The sequence below is a fragment of the Micromys minutus genome, assembly GCF_963924665.1.
Source record: "Micromys minutus genome assembly, chromosome: 14".
NCBI lineage: Eukaryota > Metazoa > Chordata > Mammalia > Rodentia > Muridae > Micromys > Micromys minutus.
In genome coordinates this window covers 25,273,186-25,297,609 of record NC_137983.1, presented here as the reverse complement: position 1 = coordinate 25,297,609, position 24,424 = coordinate 25,273,186, and the positions used below count along the sequence as shown (strand labels likewise).

Below are 24,424 nucleotides of genomic sequence, written 5' to 3'. Positions count from 1 at the left end.
ACTGGTGTTAAGAGCAGCCCAGATAAAACGTACTAAGTAGAAATCGGGCGGATCGATAGAAAAGTAGATTCTAATAGCATAGCAGGTTGATATCTGCCCAGCTCTTGTGCTGTTTAAGTTTTATTGCAAATATAAAGGTTATGTGTGTCTTTTATCCAAGAACTAAATGATCAAAGATGGAAAAGAAACCCAGGGTTAGGATTAAAAGTTTCTATACCTCCTTGCCTGTCTCTCCCTTCCTCCTTCCTGTTCTTCCATTTTTCCCCATCCCTCACAGAATGTATGCATCTGACCCTGTCACATAGTTTCATCTCACTAACTTAGCGACTAGTTCCACTCATCCATGCACCTTCCTTGAAGCATCCAACAGGGTATATGTCATAAAAGCCATGAATGAGTGATCCATGAACTCTGGGAATACTTGTTAACGTGTTTGTCACTTTAGTGTAAGATGTGGGGATCATTTATAATGTTCAATGTGGCTAGAAGCAAGAAAAATATCATTTGCTCTCCTAAACTGTAGATAATAGTTCCATACCTCAAAGCAAAGCTTGGGTGTCCACTAAAGAATGTTGTGACTCTCTCAGACACCACACAACAACCATATTGCATTTTAATCTTATTGAGAATCCCTTAAGTACTTTTAAAATAAGCTGTTTAATACCCTTTCTGGGGCAGCATTTGCTGTCTTAAGTGATTTTGGTTTTATTTTTGTTTAAGACATCATCAGCCATAGAGCGATAGGAGCTGTCCAGTGTCCCCAAGCACAAACAGATGTGAAAGGCATGAAAATAAGGGAGCGGAGAGACCAGTGCCAGTGCACCATACCTGGGGTGGGTTGAAGTGGGGAGCCAAAGATGGCTGGAGAGTTTCAGAGCTTCGGGACGGGGGAACACTGCAAACATCAGTACTGAGACGAGACATGGGCATGTGCGGAGATCGAGTCTCAGCTCCTTTCAGTTTCTCCTTCTGCTTCTTCCCATCTGCATCAGCAGAAAAATCAGTGAGAAATGATGTGCTCCAGCTGACCATGAATTTATGCTATAGACATTGATTTAACAGCCCCCTGGAGCAGAAGGCAGAGAGTCTCCAGTGAACAACTGGCTACGCCGAGGTTATCAACAGTAGAAGAACAGATTACATCATGGGGCAAAGAAGAGTCTCCAGAGCAATGATGTCCCTTCTATGAGATCAAATTTTGACTGTGTAAAGGGAGAATGGTTACTTCCCATTTCAGTCATGTTCTGGGTCCACCCTAAACATGAGGTGGGGCATAGGTAAGCTGTGGCTGTGTGGTCTTTTCTGTTCTTTCCAGAGGCCAGACTCTAAAGAAGTACCTGTGAGTGCACATTCCCAGGTTTTTCTAATGAGATCTTCCAGTATTTCTACCACATTGGTCCAAACGTGATCAAAGACTTCGGCTGCCACGGCATCTCTGATACAGTCATCAGGGGAAATGGGAGGAAGCCCGCATCGATGCCACTTCCTGCCTCGGTGTGTTGGGTTTTGTTCAAGAGGCTCGTCCTCACTAGGATGAAACTCATTGTAATTAGTAGAATAGCTGGGGTTAAGGTCAAAATTATTATCTATGTGTTTTCTTCTCTCTCCCATCTATATTTCTATCATCTATCTATTACATATCTATCATAGGTCTTATGGACAAATACATTGTAAACATGTATGTATTGATATACATCAGTAAGTATAACATTCTCTTGTTAATGTGTCCATTGTTATTTTTAAAATATACAATTTTAATTTGTCAAATCTGTCAACAGAACTGGGAAACACAAAACAGACAAGAAAAAAAATGACTCTTCACTGATCTCTTCTATTCTTTTTCTCAAAGTCCCCATTTCTTTTTCTTTCTTTCTTTTTTTTTTTTTTAATGCTGTGAATTCTGTTATTACGTTAACTGTCTGGGGGCTGAGTTTATTCTGTCTTTTCATGTGTAAGTTCAGCTTACTGAAACTCTGTATTACTGTCTGTGTATTCCTTTCTTTATTTTTAAGCAGAGATGGGTAGTGCTGCCATATCTACTTTTTGAGCTGCTGTTCTTGATAGCCATCTCTTATGCTGTGCTGTGATCCGATCTCCATTTGTCTTGAGAGGAACTATTCAGGAGTATCTGTCTAATTCCTCTCTTGATGAATTCTCTGGATTTCCTATTGATTTCTATTTTAATGCCATGGTTATCAGAAAAGATGTTTCATATAACTTAGAGTTTCTAGAACTTGATTCAGTACCTGGTTATGTTTTAATGTATGAATTTTTAATCATCAAAAAAATTATATGTCATGAATTTTGTATAAAACAAAATATGCATTTAGCACCAAGATTAGAACTTTCATTTTATCCCCAGGAAGATAAATGTAGGGATCCTGGAGCCCCAAGGCATAAAGCTCCAATGTCCTTGTTCACTGTCATTAGCATGCTAAGCAAAACCACAAAACCCTTTCTTCCTGTCTATCACATTGTCGAGAAGAAAGAAATGCCTTGCTCTAGCATTTATATGTCCTACCAAGATCTAACCCCTTTGGGGTATATTTCTCTAAAGAGAATAGGAATCTCTTATAAGTAACAAAAACACAAAATCTTAAAAGCATATAACAAATTGATAGTTATACTATGAAGTATGGAAACATAAAAATCAATTTACTCCTGCTTTCTGTCAAAAGCAAAATATTCTTCAATGTTTCCATCCACGTGGTACACCTCTTCTTTCTGGGATGAACATGATGTGAGGTCTTGTTCTGTGCCATCAAGGTCTGTCAGGGCAGAAGCAGAGAGTTCTTCGGGGACTATCTGAGAGCCAGAGATGCACAGCCTAGGAGCAAAAACATTCACATGGGAGTTTGTCCAACACAAGAAGGGATGCTTGAATGACAGCGATAGACTTCTAAGTTATCTACAAGGAACACAGTCTCTGTGAACGATTCCCAAACATTACCTTTGACAGAACACCTATTTTCCTAACCAGTAAGTGTGTGTGTGTGTGTGTGTGTGTGTGTGTGTGTGTGTGTGTGTGTGTGTGTGATTGTGTGTGTGTGTGTGTGTGTGTGTGTGTAAGCCAGAGGACAACTTTGGGTCTTGGTTCAAGAGATAACCACCTTGTATTTTGAGACAAGTTCTCTGGTTAGCTTGGAGCTTGCCAAGGAGGATGGGTTGCCTATCAGGAATTGGTCAACTTTCACCTCCCTAGCACTGAAGTTACAGGTACCTTCTGCTACACCCAGCTGTCTTCTAAAATATTTCACCTCAGAGATCCTTTAAAAGGTTTCTTAAGGTCACAAACCAGTATATGTAACTCCATCCTCTTTGCGGGTCTGAATGAATGTGACTGCCCAACAAGCATAAGGGGGATAAAAAGGATTAATCAAATATGTTAGCGACTGAAAGAAGACAGCTGGATGAAATTTTATGTACATATGTGTGTATGTATTTATTTACATGGCTCCTGCCTTGATGCTTAGAACCCATCTCAATGGGGTGTTTGATTTTGAGTTAGGTTTGACCTTTCATAGTCTTTGAAACATGTGCTGACACGAATTCCCCTCTGCTTATGTGTTTATTCAGTATGTTTCGCACATATGCACGCACACAAACATATCTAAAGACAAAGCAGCAATCTAGTATCAGAGCATCTTGTGAAAGATGTTGTGCCCGTTCCTGATTGAAATCTCAGTCTTCGTGTAAATTAGGTAGAGCCAAGGCTCGGGGAAGAGTTAAATATGAAAAGAGTTACAATGAAGTTAACAAGTATTTTCTGGGCTGAGTTTTTGATAGAGTCCATGTAGTCCAGGTTTGCCTTGAGTTTGCAAAGTAGCAGAGGATTACCAGGTCTTTGCTTATTCCTCTCCTGCTCAGATGAACACGTGTGCACTACAATGCTGGCTACAAATATTTTTTTGTACAAGCAACACATATAAACTTACTGTCTGCTGCCGCACTCAGGGACGTGAGAGAGAGGCCTGTGAGTAGTAGTGCTAGGCAGGCTTCCCGGGAAGTGTTGGAAACCTTCATCAGTTGGTGGGATGAGCTGTCTTCCTAATACCCTGCAAGAGAGGAAAGACTAAGAAGCTGGAGGTTTCTGTTATCAGACAAGGGTTTGGAAATATTTCCTAATTTTAAACATAGGACACAATACTGGTTCTGTGGGGCACACAGGATACGGTGTAGTGTGCGCTGGGTTGAGAGACTCATCAGAGTGCTGGAGAGGGGCTCTGTTTAGTCTGGACTAAACGAGTGAGCAGAGGTGTCCAGCCCCTTCACCACTTATTTCGTTTATTGGTTGATCGGTTACAAATCAGAATCTCAGTTAGCCTGAGAGAGCGACCAGTGGCTTGGAGAGAACAAAGGGTCAGCCTGAAGATCTGGACTAGTGTTCTCAACCTGTGGGTCACTCCTTCAGGGGTTGCATATCAGATTTACATTATGATTCATAACAGTAGCAAAATTACAGTTATGAAATAGACACAAAACTATTTTACAGTCGGGGATATCATGACCAGAGGAACTGTATTAAAGGGTCGAAGCAGGAGGGAGGTTGCAAAGCTCCGTCATCAGCAAAGAGGCTCAGAGAAACTAACTACAGACATTCGCATAGGCCAAGTGATTAAAAAAAATTACATAAAACTAAATCTTGGCTTGTGTTCTTTTTCTTTGTCTATCTTCCCTTCTCTGTTTTCATAGGAAAATGTAATGGTGGTGAGAGAAACAAGACTGAGCTCCTGCCATGCCCAGAAAAGTGCCCACGTCATATTTTGAAGGGTCGAAGGTAAGACTTCTTTGGTGTTGGGTATTTGTGCCTTGTTTTTGTTTTGGTTTGTTTTGTTTGCTTTTTGGTTGTTGTTGTTTGTTTGTATTCAATGCATGGTTTTATTGTGCATCCAAGGCTGACTTTGAACTAATGATTCTCCTCCTGCCTCAGCCTCCTAAATACTAGGGTTCCAAACATCCGTTGCCATACCTAGCTAAGACAATGTTTTTTAAGTTTCTTTGCCAAGCTAATCAAAAAAGATAAGTATGTGTGTGGTGGTGTCCCAGTACATTCTGCTCAGCTCAGAACTTGAGAACACTAAGATAAAGTTCCCTTCCCCCAAAATCAAGGCCAAGTGAAGAAAGCATCCTTCCCACCGAATCTACACACCTTCCATCTTGAATATAAACAATAATAAACATCTACTTTTGGTGTGAAGAAAATTAGAGAGAGATGGATAGTCGGGGCCCATCTATCAAGTTTTTCAGCAAATGATTATTCAGGCCCAGAAGCATCGCCATTACTATCCCCCACCCCCACCCCCACCCCATTCTACCCTACATTATCTCCCCTCCCCAACCCTTATGAAGGTACACTGGCTGTTTTGTGTCAACTTGACACAAGCTGGAGCTATCACAGAGAACGGAGTCTCAGTTGAGGAAATGCCTCCATGAGATCCAGCTGTAAGGCATTTTCTCAACTAGTGATCAAGGGGGGAGGGCCCAGCCCATCGTGGGTGGTGCCATTCCTGGGCTGGTAGACCTCGGTTCTATAAGAAAGCAAGCTGAGCAAGCCAGGGGAAGCAAGCCAGTAAGTACCATCCCTCCATGGCCTCTGCATCAGCTCCTGCTTCCTGTCCTGCTTGAGTTCCAGTCCTGACTTCCTTTGGTGATGAACAGCAATGTGGAAGTGTAAGCTGAGTAAACCCTTTCCTCTCCAACTTGCTTCTTGGTCATGATGTTTGTGCAGGAACAGAAACCCTGACTAAGACAAAGCCTGACTACTACTCAGACTTTTGCAACCGTCATGTATACAACATCTCTCTGAAAACAGCCTAGATTTCCTTCTGTGAAGTTAAAAAGGCATGTGCCAAGTTTCCCTTAGGACCTAAGACAACGTTCTGGATAAATACTCTAGCAGGGCAAATGTTCTTAGTTACGGTGAGTTGTGGGTAGACCAGAACCTCATTCCAGAAGATGTTGCTTTACCTAAGATGGAGGGATCTTCGTGCCCATTCATTGCATTCAGCCAGGAGATTCTGGGTCTGGGGACTCACTTTCCCCTCAAATAGCAGTTCCTCAACCTCCCAAAACAGCTGCTGGACTTTCTGTGCATTGACTTTGTCAAATTCCTGAAACAGAAGTACGTATTCAAATTCCGCATTCACCCATGTCCACACCACCGCCACCCTCACTGAAAGCTCTAGAACACGGGCTTCACAATCAGTATTTATATATTGGAGAGAGCTAAACAAGAGGAAGTAAAACAAGGTTGTAGCGAGACAGACCAGTATACTAATTTTCATTTTTCTGATCCGTGGTATCCCATACTAAGTCTCACATTTATTAAGTAACATCGATTATGAGGTCGTTTAAGATTCCTCGTAGATGCAAAAAAACACATCTTTACACAGCCACCGTCTTGGGGAATGGGGTTAGGGGATGACAAAGGAGACTAGAGATTCTGCAAATCTTAGCTAAACCAGAACTGCAGCTAAATATCTGACCCGCCTGAGACTCTCATTGTTACAAAATACCCAAAGGGGAGTTAGTGTTGATGGCTTGTCTGAGGCCAAGGCAAAAGTAAAAACTCTGGCTTAGACTTCAAGGGGCCCAGGGTACAGGTGGGGGTGCAAGGATCCTCTAATCACAGAGATATCTTACAGTGTTTGCTTTTCTAAAACTTTCTCTTACTTGCATTTTTCTTTGCGGGCTGTCTCTGGTTTCTAGCCTTTGAATATTTAAAAGTTAGGCCCAGTATAATGACTCTGGGTTACACATTAACCAGTTTTCTCTACATTTTGATACTTTCGAATGCAACAGTATAAATACATAAATATATAATACATATGATATACTTTGTACTGCTTAATTGGTAAAAAGATATTTTTTTATTTTACATAAGATGCCATTCTCAGGGCTGTGGAGACAGCTCTTCCTGTAATGGGAGGCTGGTTTGGATCCCTAGCATCCAATTGAAAGCTGAGGGGGAACATACACCTGTAATTTTGGTCGGGCTGGAAGGGGAGGGCTGGGGAGGGGAAGTATGCTGATCCCTGCAGACTTAACTTCAGGCTCAGTGAGAGACTCTGTAACAACAACAGAAATGAGGAGAGTGGTAGAGAAGGTATTCAAGGTTGACCTCTGACCTCTGAAACGAATCACCACCGTTAAGTGTGTGCACTCTCGCACAAACACACAAGTAAATAAATGGTTGGAAAGTAAGTCTCCACAAACCATACCCACGAGGTTGTTGAAACTATCAAAGACATACATCATCTCTCCAAGAAGAAACTGAGCTCCTCTCCGTAGACAGTCCCTCGGTGGAGCTCTGCGTGGAAGAGCCAGGCCATGAATTGTGGGCCTCTGTGGGTGTGCGGCTCCCACTGGATGAGAAGGATGAGGGGGAGTCGCTGCAGGAAGGAACAGGGAGATCATGTGAGCTGGGGAGCATGGTCATTCTGCCTGGGTTTGACTTCTCTGCTCAGGCCCACTTCCTTTTAAACACATCTGCGAAGCTCACAGCAAGCTGGCTTAACAATCATTTTGTCGCCCATCATTTTACTTGATCAAAAACAAAACAGTCTTAACGATTCTGCCCCGCCCCCATATTTACTTTGTGCATCTTTGCTTGGGGCGGCGTTTCGCGTGATTATTTCTTACCTGGCGAATTTATCAATGGCTTTCTGCACGTTTCTAGTAAAATTCGTAGGTAGAGGATATTTGCTCTTTTCAGAGCTCTGCTTCCTGAGTCCTTCCGAAAATCCCCTTCTGAGAAGAAAAATAAAGGGAAGTCAGAAGAGCTATAAAGTGGTCCCGCTGGTTTGTAACCCCCTGCTGTTCAAGGTCACTCCTCTTTCTCTGCAGAGGCCTAAAGCCTTGCTTTTATTTGTCTTAGAATTAAGGTTGAGAGTCAATGACTAGATTATTTACAGAAATTATAATAACAATCGTGAAAAGCCAGAAAACACAAAGTTGTGCAGAATAGTTGACTATACTTCCTGACATAGTTCTTCTCCAAGGCTTGGTTGGCAAGCAGAGCACAGTCTGTTCATGCTGATTTTTAACCAGGTCTCTTACAAAACCCAGTGGGCATGCCAGCCAGCAATCGCTAACCCCCTATCAATTCTGAAACCCACCAAACAATCTGAATCGCGTGGAAACCACCCAAACATACCATTTTACTACTATCTGCTGTGCATTCTGGATTTTCAAGGGCTCAACATGTTAAAATTTAATGAAAATTAAAACATCTAAAATCGAAGTAAACTATTAAACCAACACAGAACAGTTCATGTTAATCATTAAAATGTCCTGTCAATGAACCTTCTAAGACTTTACTTCCTCTTTATCAAAATATGTCCTTCATGTTGAGCAGTGAGCCACATGAACTTGCTGGTGGAAATAATAAATCCATACAAACAAAACACATATTAACCTAAGATGGGCGAAAGACTTAGACTTTCAGTATTTCAAATAAAGGCGCCATTCACTGTGCTTTAAAGTCAGAGGCTGCTTTGCTTTTAGTCAAAATGGCAGCTAACGTTTAACATTTGTGTTTTTAGTATAAATGGAAAGTACCCCCTTTACATACCTACCTAAAGGTTGCCGTAAAGAAGGGAGGTTGTTTTATTAATTAATACTATCTGAAGAGATTAGCCGAAAACATCTGCCTTACACTGATTTTTCTTTTGATTAACAGAAAGGTGTTATTTTCCATTCCTACTACCTATACGTCTTAAGTGCAGTTAAAACATTCTGAGGCAAAGATGTTAGAAAGAAGCAGGGAAAATATGGAGCTTAGCACACTGCAAGCTTTTATTTTCTCTCTCTCTCTCTCTCTCTCTCTCTCTCTGTCTCTCTGTCTCTCTCTGTCTCTCTGTCTCTCTCTGTCTCTGTCTCTCTGTCTCTCTCTGTCTCTCTGTCTCTCTCTGTCTCTCTGTCTCTCTCTGTCTCTCTGTCTCTCTCTGTCTCTCTGTCTCTCTCTGTCTCTCTGTCTCTCTCTGTCTCTCTGTCTCTCTCTGTCTCTCTGTCTCTCTCTCTCTGTCTCTCTCTGTCTCTCTCTCTCTCTCTCTCTCTCTCTCTCTCTCTCTCTCTCTCTCCCTGACACTGCTTGGCCTTGAATCCAGAGGTCTGCCACTAAGCCACACCCTCCACCCTGCTCCCATGCTAATAAACCACTTTCTGTTAACACACTCTACAGTTGTTCCTAAGCTGTCTTTAAAATCGCTCACATTGTGATTCAACTTTTAGGTCATATAGAGATTCTTATAAACCAGCTTTACAAAGATCAGCTAAATATTACGTCAAATAGATGGATTCTGAACAGTAAGGAACATAATTTAGATGTGAGCACACAGGCCATCCAGACGGATGGCGCCATGATAGCAGTCAGTAATAGTTTTCTTTCTGACGCCTTCCTCATAGTGGACGCACCCACTGACTTCTCTTCCCTGGGGCTCAACACCCACATCTGCAGACTGACAGCACAGCTGTCCCCCTTCATCCTAGAAGCACCGATCCATGCACATAGAGAAAAAAGATGCAGCTCATGGCAGGATGGAGACTGCTGACTCGGCATTCAGAGCACAGTCTATAAAGAGTTATTGCTTCTTGTATGTTATCATTAGGTTTTAGTCCTTAGGTTTCTCTGTTCTCTAGCCAAACGCTGATTCCATGCATAATCTTGAAGATCTTAATCCCCTGTGACCTGTCTACTCCTCACATTCTGTTCAGACTAAGTGTGAAAACTTACAGGACTTACCGTATCCTGTATCTTCTTTAAAACTTACATCCGGGGCGATGTCTGGTAAAGTGTTGATACCCAGTACATAGACATGTGATAGTTTTATGTTAGTCCTTTCCTAATGCTTACATTTTAGGGATAGTAACAGTTTCTTGTGTGCACATTTGAAACCAAGATATGGGCTCCCCTAAAGGGGGGCGGGGGGTGGGGTTGAATGGAACCGTACTGCACATGGAAGTTAGGGCTGAATATCGATCTCCAGGAGTTCCTCCAGAGAATTCTTTTACTCTGGTTTTATGTATGTATGTATGTATGTATGTATGTATGTATGTATGTATGTATGTATGTGTTTATTTTAAGGTAGATTTCTGACAACCTGCAAACCTCAGGTCAAACTGCCCTGTGGAAGTTCAAATGTTAAACTGTCCTCACAGCCTTCAAAACACCATTGCTCTGCCCAAAAGGAGTATTTGAAATAGGTACAGTCTTTAGATTAAAATGCAGGACAGTCACGTTGTTGGGGTTTTTGTTTTTGTCTTTTTGGTGTTTGTTTTCTTTCTGCGGGCTGGAAGTTGAGTAAGGGCTTCTTCATGCAAGCCAGACGAGCTCTACCCCTGAATTAAAACCAGCAAGGATCCGGTTTTTGACTGTGTAGCAAACACACCCAAGGGAAAGGGCATAATCCTTTGAAATCTAAGAAGCAACCCTAGGTCTGGGGACTGTTGCAGAAGCCTTCTGGTACACAGTAATGCTTCTCTAAGCTAAAAAGCAAGCGACGTCACTTGGGAAGGCCTGCTGATGCCAGCATGCTACAATTTCATGAATGAATGCAGGAAGGAACACACACACCAGATGGATTTCGCCTTTGCAGGCCGGGGGAAAAAAATCACGCACTTCTCACAAAACCAAGCCATGATCTAGAACTCATTGCACCCAGCCCGGGTGAACTTACCCAATTACAATCAGTCCCAGGCTCTGGCTCTTGTCCCACAGGCCGGACCTGGAGACTCCGGGCCTGGGCAGCGCTGTGCGGTGGTTCCCCGCGCCGTTCCCACGCAGGGCAAGGGCTGCAGCATGCCCCCGGATCCCCGAGACCTCAGCTCCGCGCCCGCCCAGCCCTGAGCCCCGAGCCCCGCTAGCGCTACGCCCACGGGGTGTCCAGGACCCGCGAGCCCGCAGCGGAGCTGGCGGGGCCCATGGGCGCGGCGGATCCCGGGGCTCTGGGCACGGCTTCCCGCTCCAGACCCTCAGGTCCAACGGAGGCTGGATGCCACAGCGAGGTCCCCCAACCCTCCCATCTCTCCTGCCTCCTGCCTGAGCCGCGACTGGGGTGGGCAGAATCGTGACCAGCACTCCCCGCCCCTTCCCGCCCTCTCCGGCCGGACCTCTGGAAAAGCTGGCCACTGCTTCTGCAGATCACAGAATTCTGTACGCAGAGACCAGAGTTTTTGGTGACCTCCCTGAGCCAACCCCACGGTCTTCTCTAAAATATTTATTCCTTAAGCCTTGATCCTTCCAGCCTAGCCTCTCCAAAATAGCATTTAGATTCCTGAGAGAAAGGCAAAGAACTGTACAAGATTTCACATCCCTTCCCAATGCGATGTAAGGCTTCAGGTGAGAAGGCAAGAGAGGTTTAAAATAACCAAGGTCTGGAGCTAATAAATGCAAGATCAATTAACTGGAGCTTTAGGTCTTATGATACACAAGATCAGCATCCTTTGCTGTGTAGTTCCTGCTTCTGCAAATAGATCGTCAGATTCATGCAAACCAGTCATTTTACTGTAAGCGAGAGAGCGTACTTACTGTTCGACTGTTGGTTTGTTAATGCATGCGTTAGTTTCCTTGCATGTTTTGAGATGAAGTCTCTCTCCTTGTAGTCCAAACTAGTCAGGAACTTTGTATCCAAAGCTAGTTCTAACCATTGCAATCCTGTGTCTCTTGAGCGACCACTGGGAATTACGAAAGTGAATCACCACATTCATTTGTGTGTATGAGTACATAAGTATACGTGCAAATGCATGTGCGTGAATGGGTGCATGGATGTGTGTGTGTGTGTGTGTGTATGTGTGTGCACGTGCGTGCATGGGTACAAGGGTGTGCAGGTGTGTGCCTGTGTGTGAGTGTCCTAGATACCTACTTTTAAATATCAGTGTATCACAAACTTATGACCGGAATGAAACAATGATTCTAGATGTGAGCAGCTCAGTGGTAAACTGCTTCTCTGCAGGTCTGAGTGCAGCCCCCAGCTGCACAAAAATCAAACTAGAATCCCGAAGGTTGAGGCCCTATGATAGCCCCCCTCCTTCATGTAAGCAGGCCCATTGTTGGTACCCTCAAAGGGAACTAAGAAATGCTGAGAGTGGGAGAAATAGCCTTCCCCAGGGAAGAGCCCCCAAATAACAAATAGTCAGTCTTAAGATCACATACACAGAAGTAACATTATATGTATGGAGGGGATTTTATTTACATAATTATGAACACTTACACATATATCCATACACTTATATAGATAAATATCTGTATATATAAGAACAATTTGAAAAAAAATAGCAGCCATAAATTTCAGAGTGAGGGATTGGGATACATGATGGACATGTATTTTAATTCAAAAACATTAAAAAAAAAAAAAAAAAGACTAAAAACTCATTTCTCCATGCTCACAATCTGCAGAATTCAGACATGCTGTCAAGCCACATAGATTTTTTTTTTTTTTTTTTTTTTTTTTTTTGCCTGGTGGCTGATTGGGTCTGGAGGATCCACACTGGCTTCATGTAGGTGTACACCCAGTGATGGGTAGAACGTGCCTCGTCAGTGGCTGAAAGCCTGGTTTTAGTTAGACATCCTTTTTTGTGAAGTTTCAAGACTTCTTCAAATAGTTCCTCCTTCAGGATGGCCACCAACCAACACAGTCACATGGGACTCCAAGAAACTAGACACTGCCCACTCCATCAAAGCCTGGCCTGAAGCGGGGTAGTGACTCTTCTACTCCATAGGACAATTAAAGTGGAATTAATGAGTTGGAGGCATGGAAAAGAAACTGCGCTTCTCACTGGGAAGGATGTCCCAGTCAGCAGCCATCATGAATCTACCAGTCTCCCGCACTCCTGCAGGTATGGTACCCTCAGTAGGTCCAAATGTGGGTGGAGGCTCTTTACAGGGCATTTCCTCCGCATGCAGAGGCCTGTGAGTAAAAAACTCCAACAGGCGCTTGCAACTGTAATCGCTGACAAGTGTAGCTCCTTCTCTTGGGCCCAAGGGCCGACTGGTAAAAACGGACGTCTCTGTTTTCATCTCCATCACCTTTACTTTAGCTGAAGGCACAGATAAGCCACTGTCCTACTGTGGAACCCTGGAATGACATACCACAGGGAAAGTCTCTCATTGTGTTACCCATAAGCCATGCCGTCATCTGTGAGTTGGCCCTTTGGTGAATGTCAAGGCTTCTGATAGGATTTTCAGGATCTTTGAAAGCCATGTGACACAAGAAAACACTTCAGCTCTTTCTGAGGTCTTTATAAGCCAAACCTTTGACTTCAACTTCATTGCTGTGTAGAATCTGACTCTTGAACAGAACCCACCTCCTACTACTGCCTAGGGAGACAGTCTTACCTTCAGAGCCTTAGATAACCAAAATGTAGGATCTGAGCTGAACGGATGATCATCTAATGCACGCCTACACCCCAAGACTGCTCAATTATGCATAGCTCTTGCCCTGACTCCTATTTCCTGAGGATTCTGTTCAGCACCTGAATAGTTCCATTTTCATTTATTTCTGTGGAATTTAATTCACATCTATCTTTGTTCCAATTTCAAAATATAGAACAATGCTTCTTGCTTAAGTAATGAAGTGATAAATACCTTCTTATTCAATGAATGTAGACCATCTATCCGCCATTGCCCAGAAGACAAATGACACTCGTTTACAAGCACAACTACACGCAGACACACACAGACACACAGACACACACACTTTCTCTCTCTCTCTCTCTCTCTCTCTCTCTCTCTCTCTCTCTCTCTCTCACACACACACACACACACACACAATTGGTTCTATTGCTCTAAAGAATACTGACTAATACCTAATACTCTGGTGAAAACAGAGGTGCAGGGAATGAGGTCAGTTACAAATAACATCAGCGGTGAGTGGCCCATTGTGGCAAATGTACCTTAATAATAGATGCTAAATATAGAGAATTCTTAAATATGAAATTATTGTTAAGTTTGAAAACTATACTTAATATTCACACTAGCCTTCTTATTCTTTTCCCCAATTACTGTTTATCCAAGACTCTGAAATAAAAATATTGTAGCCCAGTGCTCAAAAATTCCACCAGATGGCGCCACATGCCTTTTGTCATTAGATTCCTTCCGTAGACTGAATGTGTTTTCGTTGTTGCTTTATCTCTTGAACCTTTGTTTTGTTTTGTTTTGTTTGTTTTTCAAGATTTGGGATTTATTAGATTTTCATTCCAGAAGACATGGGGAATCTTGTTTAGATCAGAAACCACTCTTTCTGCGGCAACTCCCTGGCAGACACAGCGCACCGGAAGTGCCGTTGTGTTAGAATCTACGTGGATGGATGGAGAGCCTTCTACTTGTCAGGCAAATAAGACCAGCTTCATATCCCACTTCTTGTCCTGAAACCTATCCTGAGTGATGCGCCTCTCCTATACAGAGGAGAAAAGGAAGGTCAGCAGCATTGTGTATACTGTCAGGGGCAAGCGGCTTCATACAAACTGGCCCAGTCCGACCTCATACGTTTACTTTATAAACATTCATCTCAAACTCATTGACTGGATTACGTTGGAGTTCTTTTTCTTGTGTGCTTCAGCAAATATGTCCTACAAGGTTTACTAACATTTTGAAAGCATGTTTCATGTCAGGCTCTGCTGTAAGTGCTTGGTATAAAAGAGTATACTCACGTTCATTGTGAAAAAAAAAAAAGAAAAGCAAAAAGGGAAGGAGAGGATATGGCTGTTCCTAGGTATGGTGGAGGAGAAACTTTAATATAGGCATGTGGATGAATATAGCCAGAGACAAACACACCTGGGAGATGTCATGAGTAATCATGACCCTGAGCCATGTGGGGGGGGGGGAACAGGAGAGAGAGGAGAAAGGTGTGGCAGCCAGGAGGCCAAAGGTACGAAAAAAGGGCAGGTAGCCAAAAAAAGGCTGGATTAAATAGGAAAAAACCTCTGGGCAAAGGGAAGCCCAGCCTCTGGACTGGAGAGTCCATGTTAGAGGGCAGGGTATGCCAGCCATGCCCTGGAACAAGTAGGAACTGTCATGGATGCTGAGTGAACTGGCGGCGAAGTCTGTTTTGATACGCCAAATAAGTACCACAGTTGTTTGTCTGGGTTTGAAACCTCACATCGCCGTCCTCTGCAGAATCTGGACAAATAGGTTCCTCGGGTCTCGAGGTGAGGAAGACCAGAAGTGTTACATCCCTTAGAAGGGAAGCAAGGGGGTTTGGGAGGCCTGAACAAGATGGGTAGCTGGGGTCCTGGGTCTCATCCAATACTGCAGCAGTGCCAGTGCTAACAGCAGGGGCGACAGTGGATGGCAGTGGTGGGCGGCGATGATGACAGGCAGGTCCGAGGTCCAATGATAAACGCTTTGGGAGAGAAAACTCTTCCCCGAGTGTTTACATCTCAGTAAAACAGCCACTCTCAGACGATCCTCGATAAAATAACTAGTGCACTTTATTTCATGAGGATAGGGACTTTATAACCATCGAGGAGTAGGGTGGGGTTCAGGGGTAGATGCTTCCCCATTGGCTCAGATTGAGATGCTCGGGATGTTGTCTATCTGCATGGCGAAGGACTGGTGTTTTCCCTACCTTACAGATTGGCACGGTCCTCTCAGTGGGGTGCCATGATGATGTGTTCCAGAGCAGGTAGAGACAGGCAGGGAGAGGTCCTATACCCACTGCTCTCTGACATTCACCGGGCCTGAGCTCACTCAACCTTACTAGTTCTTCCGTCTGGTGGCGGTCCACTACCCCCCCCCCCCCCACACACACACGCTGAGGGTTGCTGTGATGGATACCACTCTACAGGTCCAAAAATCTAAGGTAGAGAAGCTGATGGCCGTGAAACGGCAGCGGCGTGGGACACTCAACATGTGATTCAGTCTGCAGGGCACACCGCCAGGACCCTCTCTGGGTGATATAAAGACTATGGGTTCCATTAATTAGCAATAAATGAATTGCTAACCCAAGAAGCGATCACAAAAAAAAAAAAAAAAAAAAAAAAAAATGTAAGACTTGTTACAAAGAAAGAGAAAAAAAATTCTATGAAGTTCACTGTTTTACCCAACATCACAGAAAGATGTCAGGTTGGTATATTACTCACAGTAAAACACGTGGCCAAACTCTGAAAAGAGATGGTGAAATCTATAAAGGACATCGGTTGTTGGATAGAAACACAACTTTGCCATTATTACAATGCTTTATCAAGGAGATGGAAAATTCACATTTCAATTTGGTACACTGGAAAAATGAATCCAGTGGCGACCTATAAGACCCAATTTTTTTTTCTTGAATTTTGAGATTTCTTTTAGCAGGAGACCATGGAAGAAGAAACAACACGAAATAGATTTATGAGAAAAAAAAAAGCCATACAGCCCAATTTCTCAAGTTATAATGTAAGTATAATCTAATTTTTCTAATTGTTTTGCATTGTTGGGTTTTATTTCTTCATGCCCACGGCACAGCCGAACACTACAGGTTTGCAGTAAGTCTTAGGCTACAGCTGCTGATGACTGTATCCTTTCACATACGTGAAGTGTTAAAACATAGTTGATGCTCATGATGTTCTTGGTGAATTCAGCTACTTGCGAAAATTTATGACATCAAAATGGAGCCTTAAGTATTTTATGCCCATTCATACATAGTAATATTCACTAGATTTATTGCACACGTTTACACCAAGGGCTTAATACTGGGCCTGACACATGCCCAAGAAATGTTCATAAAAATTGTCACATATGTATGGGGCAAAGGCTTCCAGCTGAGGTCACACAAGAGGACATTGTTCTTATTTGTACTGTTGTTTTAGAATGGTCCCCAGATAGAGACTTAAGTGCTGCATTATGTTTGTAAGCACAAGAAGGATCTGCTGTACTGTGTATGAAGAAACCACACTGTCGGGTAAGTTTTATACTGGCACAAGGAATGTTGCTGTTAAGGGTTATGTTAGTGAATTGCTTATGTGTACCCGAATAACTTTTGTACTCATAAACACAAACACACATAGGTAAGATTAGATAATGATCAAATCATGAAAATGTTGGGTCTGGGGTCTCACGGGAACCAAATTATGTGGAGGGAGCTTCTAAGTTCTGGGATGCCAGGTATGAGCCAAGAAGGCCCGTTCCCAAATTGACTGTTTCTCAACAACTCTGTGGAGCAACACTATGGGACATAAGGAGACTCACCCTGTGCTTTTATTCGTTCTCATTCAGACCCATTGCAACATAATCTCTTTACAGATCTATTGTTTAGCTTCAAAATCCTGTTAAAATATGACAAACATACAAAAACGTCCAAATGTTAGGAGACAATTTCCTGAGTCCAGCTGTCTCAGGAACAAGCTCCATCTTGCTGGCAGAGCCAAAACTGGGTTCATGCTCCCAGGCCCCAGAAGTATCTCCTATCCTGTTTCTTGGGGTGTTTCATGTTTGCCCATTAACCAGTAGAGAGGGAAGTTAAGGTACACAAGTTGTAATGTATTGCCCACCATGACTTATTTGACTGTGTTCATCTCAGTCCTTTGTCCCCTTATCATTCTGAATTCTAGATCAAAGTCCAGGAGGGAACCTGACTCCAAGAGTTAAATCCAGAACCCTGAAACCAGGTGATGGGGTTAAGGAGACCCAGTCACCAGTTAACTTCCTTGCTTAACCCCTTGGGCCAAAATACGATTAGTCAATACAACAGGTCATCCCACTTGCTCTTGTTTTGTGTTCCCCTTGTAGAAAGATGTTGTAAATCTCCCTTGGGAGACACAGTTCAGATCCTGAACTTGCTGTCTGCCTGCATGAACAGAAAATAGAACTTCCATTTTTAAAGTTCCTGTTTTTGGAGTGAGTTTTCTCAGCCTCCACCCATAGCCCAACACACACACAAGCGCGCACACACACACACACACACACACACACACACACACGCTGTAAATGGGGATAATTTAAGCAATATAGCTAGTTCTAAGTCTAGAGAATCTTAGTACAGAATGATGCAGGATGCCCACTGTCTTCTGTTCCCACCGATCACAACTGAGTTCTGTAGTTCTCCTTTTTAAGTTGCACCTGTATCCCCCCGAACATTTGTCAAAATGCAAGTCTTGCCTTTCTCTTTCCTTTTCTGCAGCTTTGGGGTGAGAACTTGGGTTTCTCACAGAATCTCAGGGGTGCTGTTCTGGGTGGATCCAAGCTGAGACCGTGCGAACCATGCCTCCTTTCATATGTTTCCTGATTCTATCTTTCTGTCCCACCACAACCACACCCTACCCCTCAAAGCACTGGATCCCAGTTAGCTTTGTACTCAAAGTTCAATACATATTAGATATTTCGTTATTATATTTTGTTTGCTTTCCTTTATCAATTGATTGCACATATGCCAAAGCATTTTAGGGCACACATGAGGAGGTCAGAGCACAGCTTGAAGGAATTGGTTCTCTTTTTCTACCATGTGAGTTCCAGGGGTCTAACTCAAGTCTTCTGCTGTGGCTGAAAGCATCCTTACCTACTGAGCCATTTTGCCAGCCCTAGTCCCTAGACCCAGGTATGGTGAGGAGGGCCTGACTGAAGCTTTCCTCTTGCAGAAGAAGAAAGTGAGGCCTACAACTGGTCCCTCCCAACCAGACCCATGAACCCCTACTCTAGCACATGAAGTAGTCAGCCAGGCTTCCTCCGATAATCTCTGGCCATCACCCGAAATAAAACCTACTCTGTCTTTGGCTGGGAACACAAGCTGAATAAGGGTCTTTCCAGCCAAAGAACATCACCACTGTATTCTGCATTAGGTCAAGATAGCTAAGGAATACTTAGGGCTGAGAAAAAATATACTTGACAGAACACAGAAGTTCCTCTTCTTGCTGCAGGGCCTTGGTTCTTCTGAGCAAAGCTGAAAGGAGAACCTAGTTTGCAAAACTCTGGGAGTGACTGTGCTCTTGGTGTGTGTTTCCTGTCTCATGAGAATTGAGAGTCTGGACTTCTCCATTGTGTACAAACAGTACTTAGCAAAAGGCCAGGTCTGAAAATGCTTCACGTGGTCTAAGTTCATGTCACAACGAATTTCACATTGACAACCAGAAAGTAACGAAAAGGTTGGGATTAGAAAATAAAGATGGTGACTTTGCATGGTTTATTTAACTCAGGAGTTGGGATGTGCCCACCATCCCTAGCATCTCAGGACAGCATTCACCTGGGTGAGAACCTTGACGTACTTGTCATGAAACATAAGAGACATCATCCCCTGCTTCACATTTAATACACGGTTATGTTTTCGTATAGCACGTACAGTAAATGCACACATGTAAGATAAAGCTCAAGAAGCATGATGCTAAGTCAACCACGTGAGGTATCCAAGGAGGGGGAGGGGAGACACTGAGGAGGGGGGAGGGGAGACACTGAGGAGGGGGGAGGGGAGACACGGAGTCCCACCTGCATTTGGCAACTCCCAGAGCCACGTTCAGAGGAAGAAAACAGAATAGTGCTTCTTTTGCATGGCTGGGGCTGGGGTCGGGAGTTGAGTGCAGAGCTAGTAGCCGGCCATGATTATAGATTCTCTTTGGGAGGATTAAAAGGCTCAGGTGAAAAGGCTGAGGAGATGGAAGGCACAACATTAAAATCCACCCAACGCCCTGATTGCGTTTAAAAATAGTGAAGATGACATTTTGATTTGTGTGTGTGTGTGTGTGTGTGTGTGTGTGTTACAATTTAAAAATACACCTTCCAGTTTCAAGAATATCCACAACTTGAAAGTAGTCTGGAAACAGTGCAGGACCCATGGTGTGGTAGTTTGAATAAGAATGGCCTCCATAGGCTCCTAGGTTTTAATATTTGATTCATTTGGGAATGATAGGAGTGTGGCTTTGCAGAAGGAAGTGTGTTACTGGAGGCAGCCTCAAAAGTTTTAAAGGGGTTGTTCCACCATCACCACCATAACCCTCCCTCCTCTCCCTCTCTCAGCCTCCAACTTGCCTGTGAAGATGTGACCTCCCAGTTGTTCCTGCCACCATCATGAACTCTAACCTTCTGAAAGCATCGAATTAAATGCTTTCTATTGTACACTGCCTTGGTCATTGGGTGTTCTTCACAGCGGCACAATATGAAATAATGAAGACACCCTGTTTAACCTTTACAAATACGAGGGCTAGAAGCTAAGTGGTGAGGCAGGTAACCTTCCTCACACCTTCAGCCACAGCACATGCGCCCTGTCTCACACAGCTGCAAAGGCAGTTTAAAGATATAGTAGCTATGACTCTGATTCTCAACAAGTTCTCACAATACTGCCTTACAATATTAGCACCTTACGATACTGACACCCACCTTGCAATATTGTATTTTACCAGCACAGAACATATTGAATAATTAAAAAAAAATGGCTTCACATGCCAAACAGAAAAAGAATTAATGGAATCACTCATTAATAAATTTGAGGCATTCATTTGGGTTAATGGTTTCTTAAAAGCTTTAGTAAATATGCAGGATCTGCTACAATTAGGGACAATTCAAATCCCACCTGAAAAAGTCTTAGAAAATGATTTGCAGCTGCTTGTTTTTGATGTAAAGTAAAAGCAAGTGGGGCTAAAAGCAGCATATCTCGTGCACACCTCTAATTGCTGCACTTTGGAAGGCTGGGACTAGAGATACCGGCTTGGGGCCAATCTTGGAAACATACTGAAAACCTGACTCAAAAGCACCCCCCACGATGGGTGCACCAAAAATAAATCAAACTTTACTCATTTACCTTTGCCTTAAACCATATCTTAGCCTCGGCCTCCTAAGTGATAATCTTAGAGGTACGTGCTACCACACCTCCTAATTCCTGAGTTTCAAAAAACTATTTTTTTCTCCTTCTAGTGATTTAATTTTTACACACACATAGTATACCTTCAAAGATTCTCTTTTATTAAAATGTACCATGATGAAGGGACTGGAGAGATGGATTAGCAGTTAAGAGCACTGGCTGCTTTTTCAGAGACCAGGGTCTGATTCCCCAAATCCACATGATAGCTTAAAATAGACCGTAGCTCTAGTTGCAGGGGATCTAACATCCTCTACTAGATTCCTAAGGCATAGCACACATGGTAGGTGTATGTGCTGGCTAATTTCATGTCAATTTGATACACACTAGGGTTATCTGAAAGGAGGGAACCTTAATTGAGAAAATGCCTCCATAAGATCCAGAACATTTTTTTAATTTGTGATTATGGGGGAGGGCCCTGTCCATTGTGGGTGGTGCCATTTTGAGCTGACGGTCCTGGGTTCTATAAGAAAGCAGGCTGAGCAGACCATGATAAGCAAGCCAGTAAGCAGCACTCCTCCGTGGCTTCTGCATCAGATCCTGCTCAAAGTTCCTGCCCTGCTTGAGTTCCTGCTCTTCCCACTTTTGATGACAAACTCTTATATGGAACTGTGAGCGAAATAAATCTTTTCTTCCAAAAGTTGCTTCGGTCATGGTTTTTCGTCACAGCAATAGCAACTCTAAGACAAACTGGTACCAGCACAGTGGGGTATTGCTGTGACTGATCTGACCATGTTTTGGGGAAGATGCTGGAAGGACTTTAGAACTTCGGTATAGAAAAGTCTGTGAGTGTTGGGAACTCAGTGAGATGTTCTGTAAGAGCTTGGAAGGTAAACATGTCGCAGATAGTGAAAACAATGGAAACTTGGCTTGTGACATTGCAGAGGAAATTAAAGGCTCTACCAGACCTTATGTGTGAAGAATTGTGAAGTCTGGTCAGCTGGAGCTGAAGAATCGGTTTCGATTAACAAAAGACCCAGAACCACTCAGGTAAATCCTTTGTTTTGCTGGAACAATGGATGCTGGTTAGCTGGGACTGAAGAATCTGGGGCTGTGATTAAGAAGAGGCCTGCATCACTGAGATGAAGTCTTCTGGGAAGTGTTTCCTCAGGGTCAGTACACAGAACCTGTGGTCCACAAGTGGCCAGGGTTGTGCCTTGTGCTGGAACTTGATGGTGTAAGAGTCACCCAGATAGTACTGGTTCTGAAGGCATGAAAGGGTCATGAGGAGCAACTGAGCCCTGACATTATTCCAGGGAGCTGGAGTCCCTGAAGTCCAGGAGAAGCTATAGGTGAAGGTGCAGCTCAGTTGAAGCAAAGGACCCAGCGGTTTCAGAGATGCCAGTACTATGAGATGACCACCAAGAAGAGCAACACCAATGGCGTGGAACCAGGCCTGATCTAGAAGACAAGCTATGTGTGCTGCAGAGAGTGGAGCTGGAGAAGTGACCCAAGCTCCTTGGAGTGGCCCACATGACTGTGAGTAAATCCAGATAATTAGGCACTGAGTTGTTTCCACTTCTGGAGTTTGGTTTTGATTGAATTTGATTATGACTGTGCCCTGGTTCTTCCCTTTTGAAGTAAAAATAAAAATCTTAATTTTTTTTTCATTTGACACAGGGGCCTACAGTTGAGTTTTAAGAGTGGATTCTAAAAGCGATTGGCTATTCTTAAGAGACTGGATTTATAAGGGTTATAGTTTTTAAAGACTGAGACTTTTAAAATTTGGAATGTTTATATTGTAATGTTGGTATTAGTGGATGGTCTTGGGGAAGAACAAGAAAGAAGAGGTTAACAGGGATGTGTTTATGTGTCAAGTTGACAGAGGGCCAATTGTGTTGGCAAGTTCAGTCAACTTGAGAAAAAATAGTCATCAGAAAGGATGGAACCTCAACTGAGAAAATACCTCCATAGGCTATAGATCACACTCTTAATTAGTGATTGATGAGGGAGGACTCAGTCCTTTGTGAGCGGTGCCATACTTGGGTTGGTGGTTCTAAGTTCTATAAGACAACAGGTGAGCAGGCTGGAGAGACGGCTTATTGGTTAAGAGCATTAACTGCTCTAGCAGAGGTCCTGAGTTCAATTCTCAGCAACCACATGTTGACTCACAACCATCTGTAATGGAATCCTATGTCCTCTTCTGGTGTGTCTGAAACAGTGTACTCACATAGATTAAATACATAAATCTTGAAAAAAAAAAAAGAAAACAGCTGAGCAAGCCACAGGAAGCAAGCCAGTAAGCAGCACCCCTCCATGACCTCTGCATCAGCTCCTGCCTCCAGGTTCCTGCCCTCACTGCCTTTGATGACAAGCTATTCCATGAAACTGTGAGTGAAATACACTCTTTCCTCCCCAACCTGCTTTGCTCATGGTGTTTTGCTGGGAGCTGACAGGATTAAGAAAATTCCTTAGCCTGAGTAACACCATTTTACATAGATCTCAGCCTAGGTTTGTTTCCCACAGTAAAGGCCTTTTCCCAGAAAATAGGTGATCTCACTTTGGTCAGGTAGTTAGCCGAGTAGAATGGTCACCCAGACAACAGATCCTGCTTGGCAGAACATTCATTCCCTCCTGCACCTGGTTTGTCCCCCTTCTCAAGTAATTCTTCACAATGGGTATTGTGAGAAATCCTTTAACCAGAAAGTTCTCTTAGTCCCGTGCCTTACTTTCCCATGCCTTATTTCCTTCTACTACCTGTATAAAACTAGCATGTGAAAAATTAAAAATTTGCCAGCTTGATCAGACCACTTGACTTGCTGGCCTTCTTCGACCTTCTTGCTCCCCCATTCTCTCCTCGGTGATCCGGGTTCCCGTTGACTATCCTGAGGGTCAGGGCAGTGTTTTATCACAGCAATAGTAACCCCAAATGAGACAGCGGAAAAAAATCCATACACTTAAAATATATATATTTATAACTAGTAAAAAGCTGAGATTTAATATTGTACTGAGATAACTCCAGTGAAAATATTAATAAGCTCCTGCTATGAAGGATGCCTCGATCTTTGCTTCTAACCCTTACCTAGTAACAAATCAGGTTTCTGTCCTTCACAGAGATTATGGCTAAATCAAAACAGACATTAATTCAGCTCAAAAGGAAATTCTGGCTGACCTTATTTCTGGCAATTAATTGTGGACGCAGGGCTAGCTGACTTTACGAAGCATGTATGAGATAGTTAAAAACCTTCCTGTAACAGGTTTCATTAATGAAAGGATTTTCTTCATTTTAATATAGTGCAACTTATAAATCCTTCCTGATTTAAGCCAGGAGTTATTTTGTCCTGTTAGTAAAATGACTTCTAACTATCTAGAGGAATGATTATTTTAAGTTTTCTTGTACAGTAGTGGCTCTCACCCTTCCTAATGTGTTGGAAAACAGTCAAAATGACGCATGGTGAGAACAATATCTCAGGGAACTGTGAGAGAGACCCCAGGAAAAAGGCAGGGAGCCTTTCACCTCAGGTACATTTTGTTCCCTGGATTGTTCTTAGATGTGATTTTGTGCCTCCTATGACATTTACATTCAATTCATAAAATATGTTTATTCTTGTTGGATGTCAGATCATAGCCGGTCAGTGTACCCTGAAAGAAGGTATGGCCTTCTGACTTGTCTTTCTGCTTTTCCAGATATACTCTATAGCGCATGTCAGACAATTGTGCTTAAATTTGTC

The 24,424-nt window shown here is 43.2% G+C and overlaps 1 protein-coding gene across 1 annotated transcript in view; it reads right to left on the bottom strand.

Annotated features, from left to right (window-relative positions):
- The window catches only part of FAM149A (family with sequence similarity 149 member A), a gene marked incomplete at its 5' end in the record, with an annotated part of 51,995 nt that overhangs the window by 14,960 nt on the left and 12,611 nt on the right, over positions 1-24,424 (bottom strand). Inside the window, 7 exons of the mRNA XM_080928327.1 lie at positions 829-983; positions 1,338-1,528; positions 2,660-2,827; positions 3,936-4,055; positions 5,968-6,110; positions 7,253-7,391; positions 7,642-7,749. Of these exons, the coding sequence (XP_080784453.1) occupies positions 829-983; positions 1,338-1,528; positions 2,660-2,827; positions 3,936-4,055; positions 5,968-6,110; positions 7,253-7,391; positions 7,642-7,749 (1,024 nt within the window). The remainder of the gene's footprint in view (positions 1-828; positions 984-1,337; positions 1,529-2,659; positions 2,828-3,935; positions 4,056-5,967; positions 6,111-7,252; positions 7,392-7,641; positions 7,750-24,424) is intronic.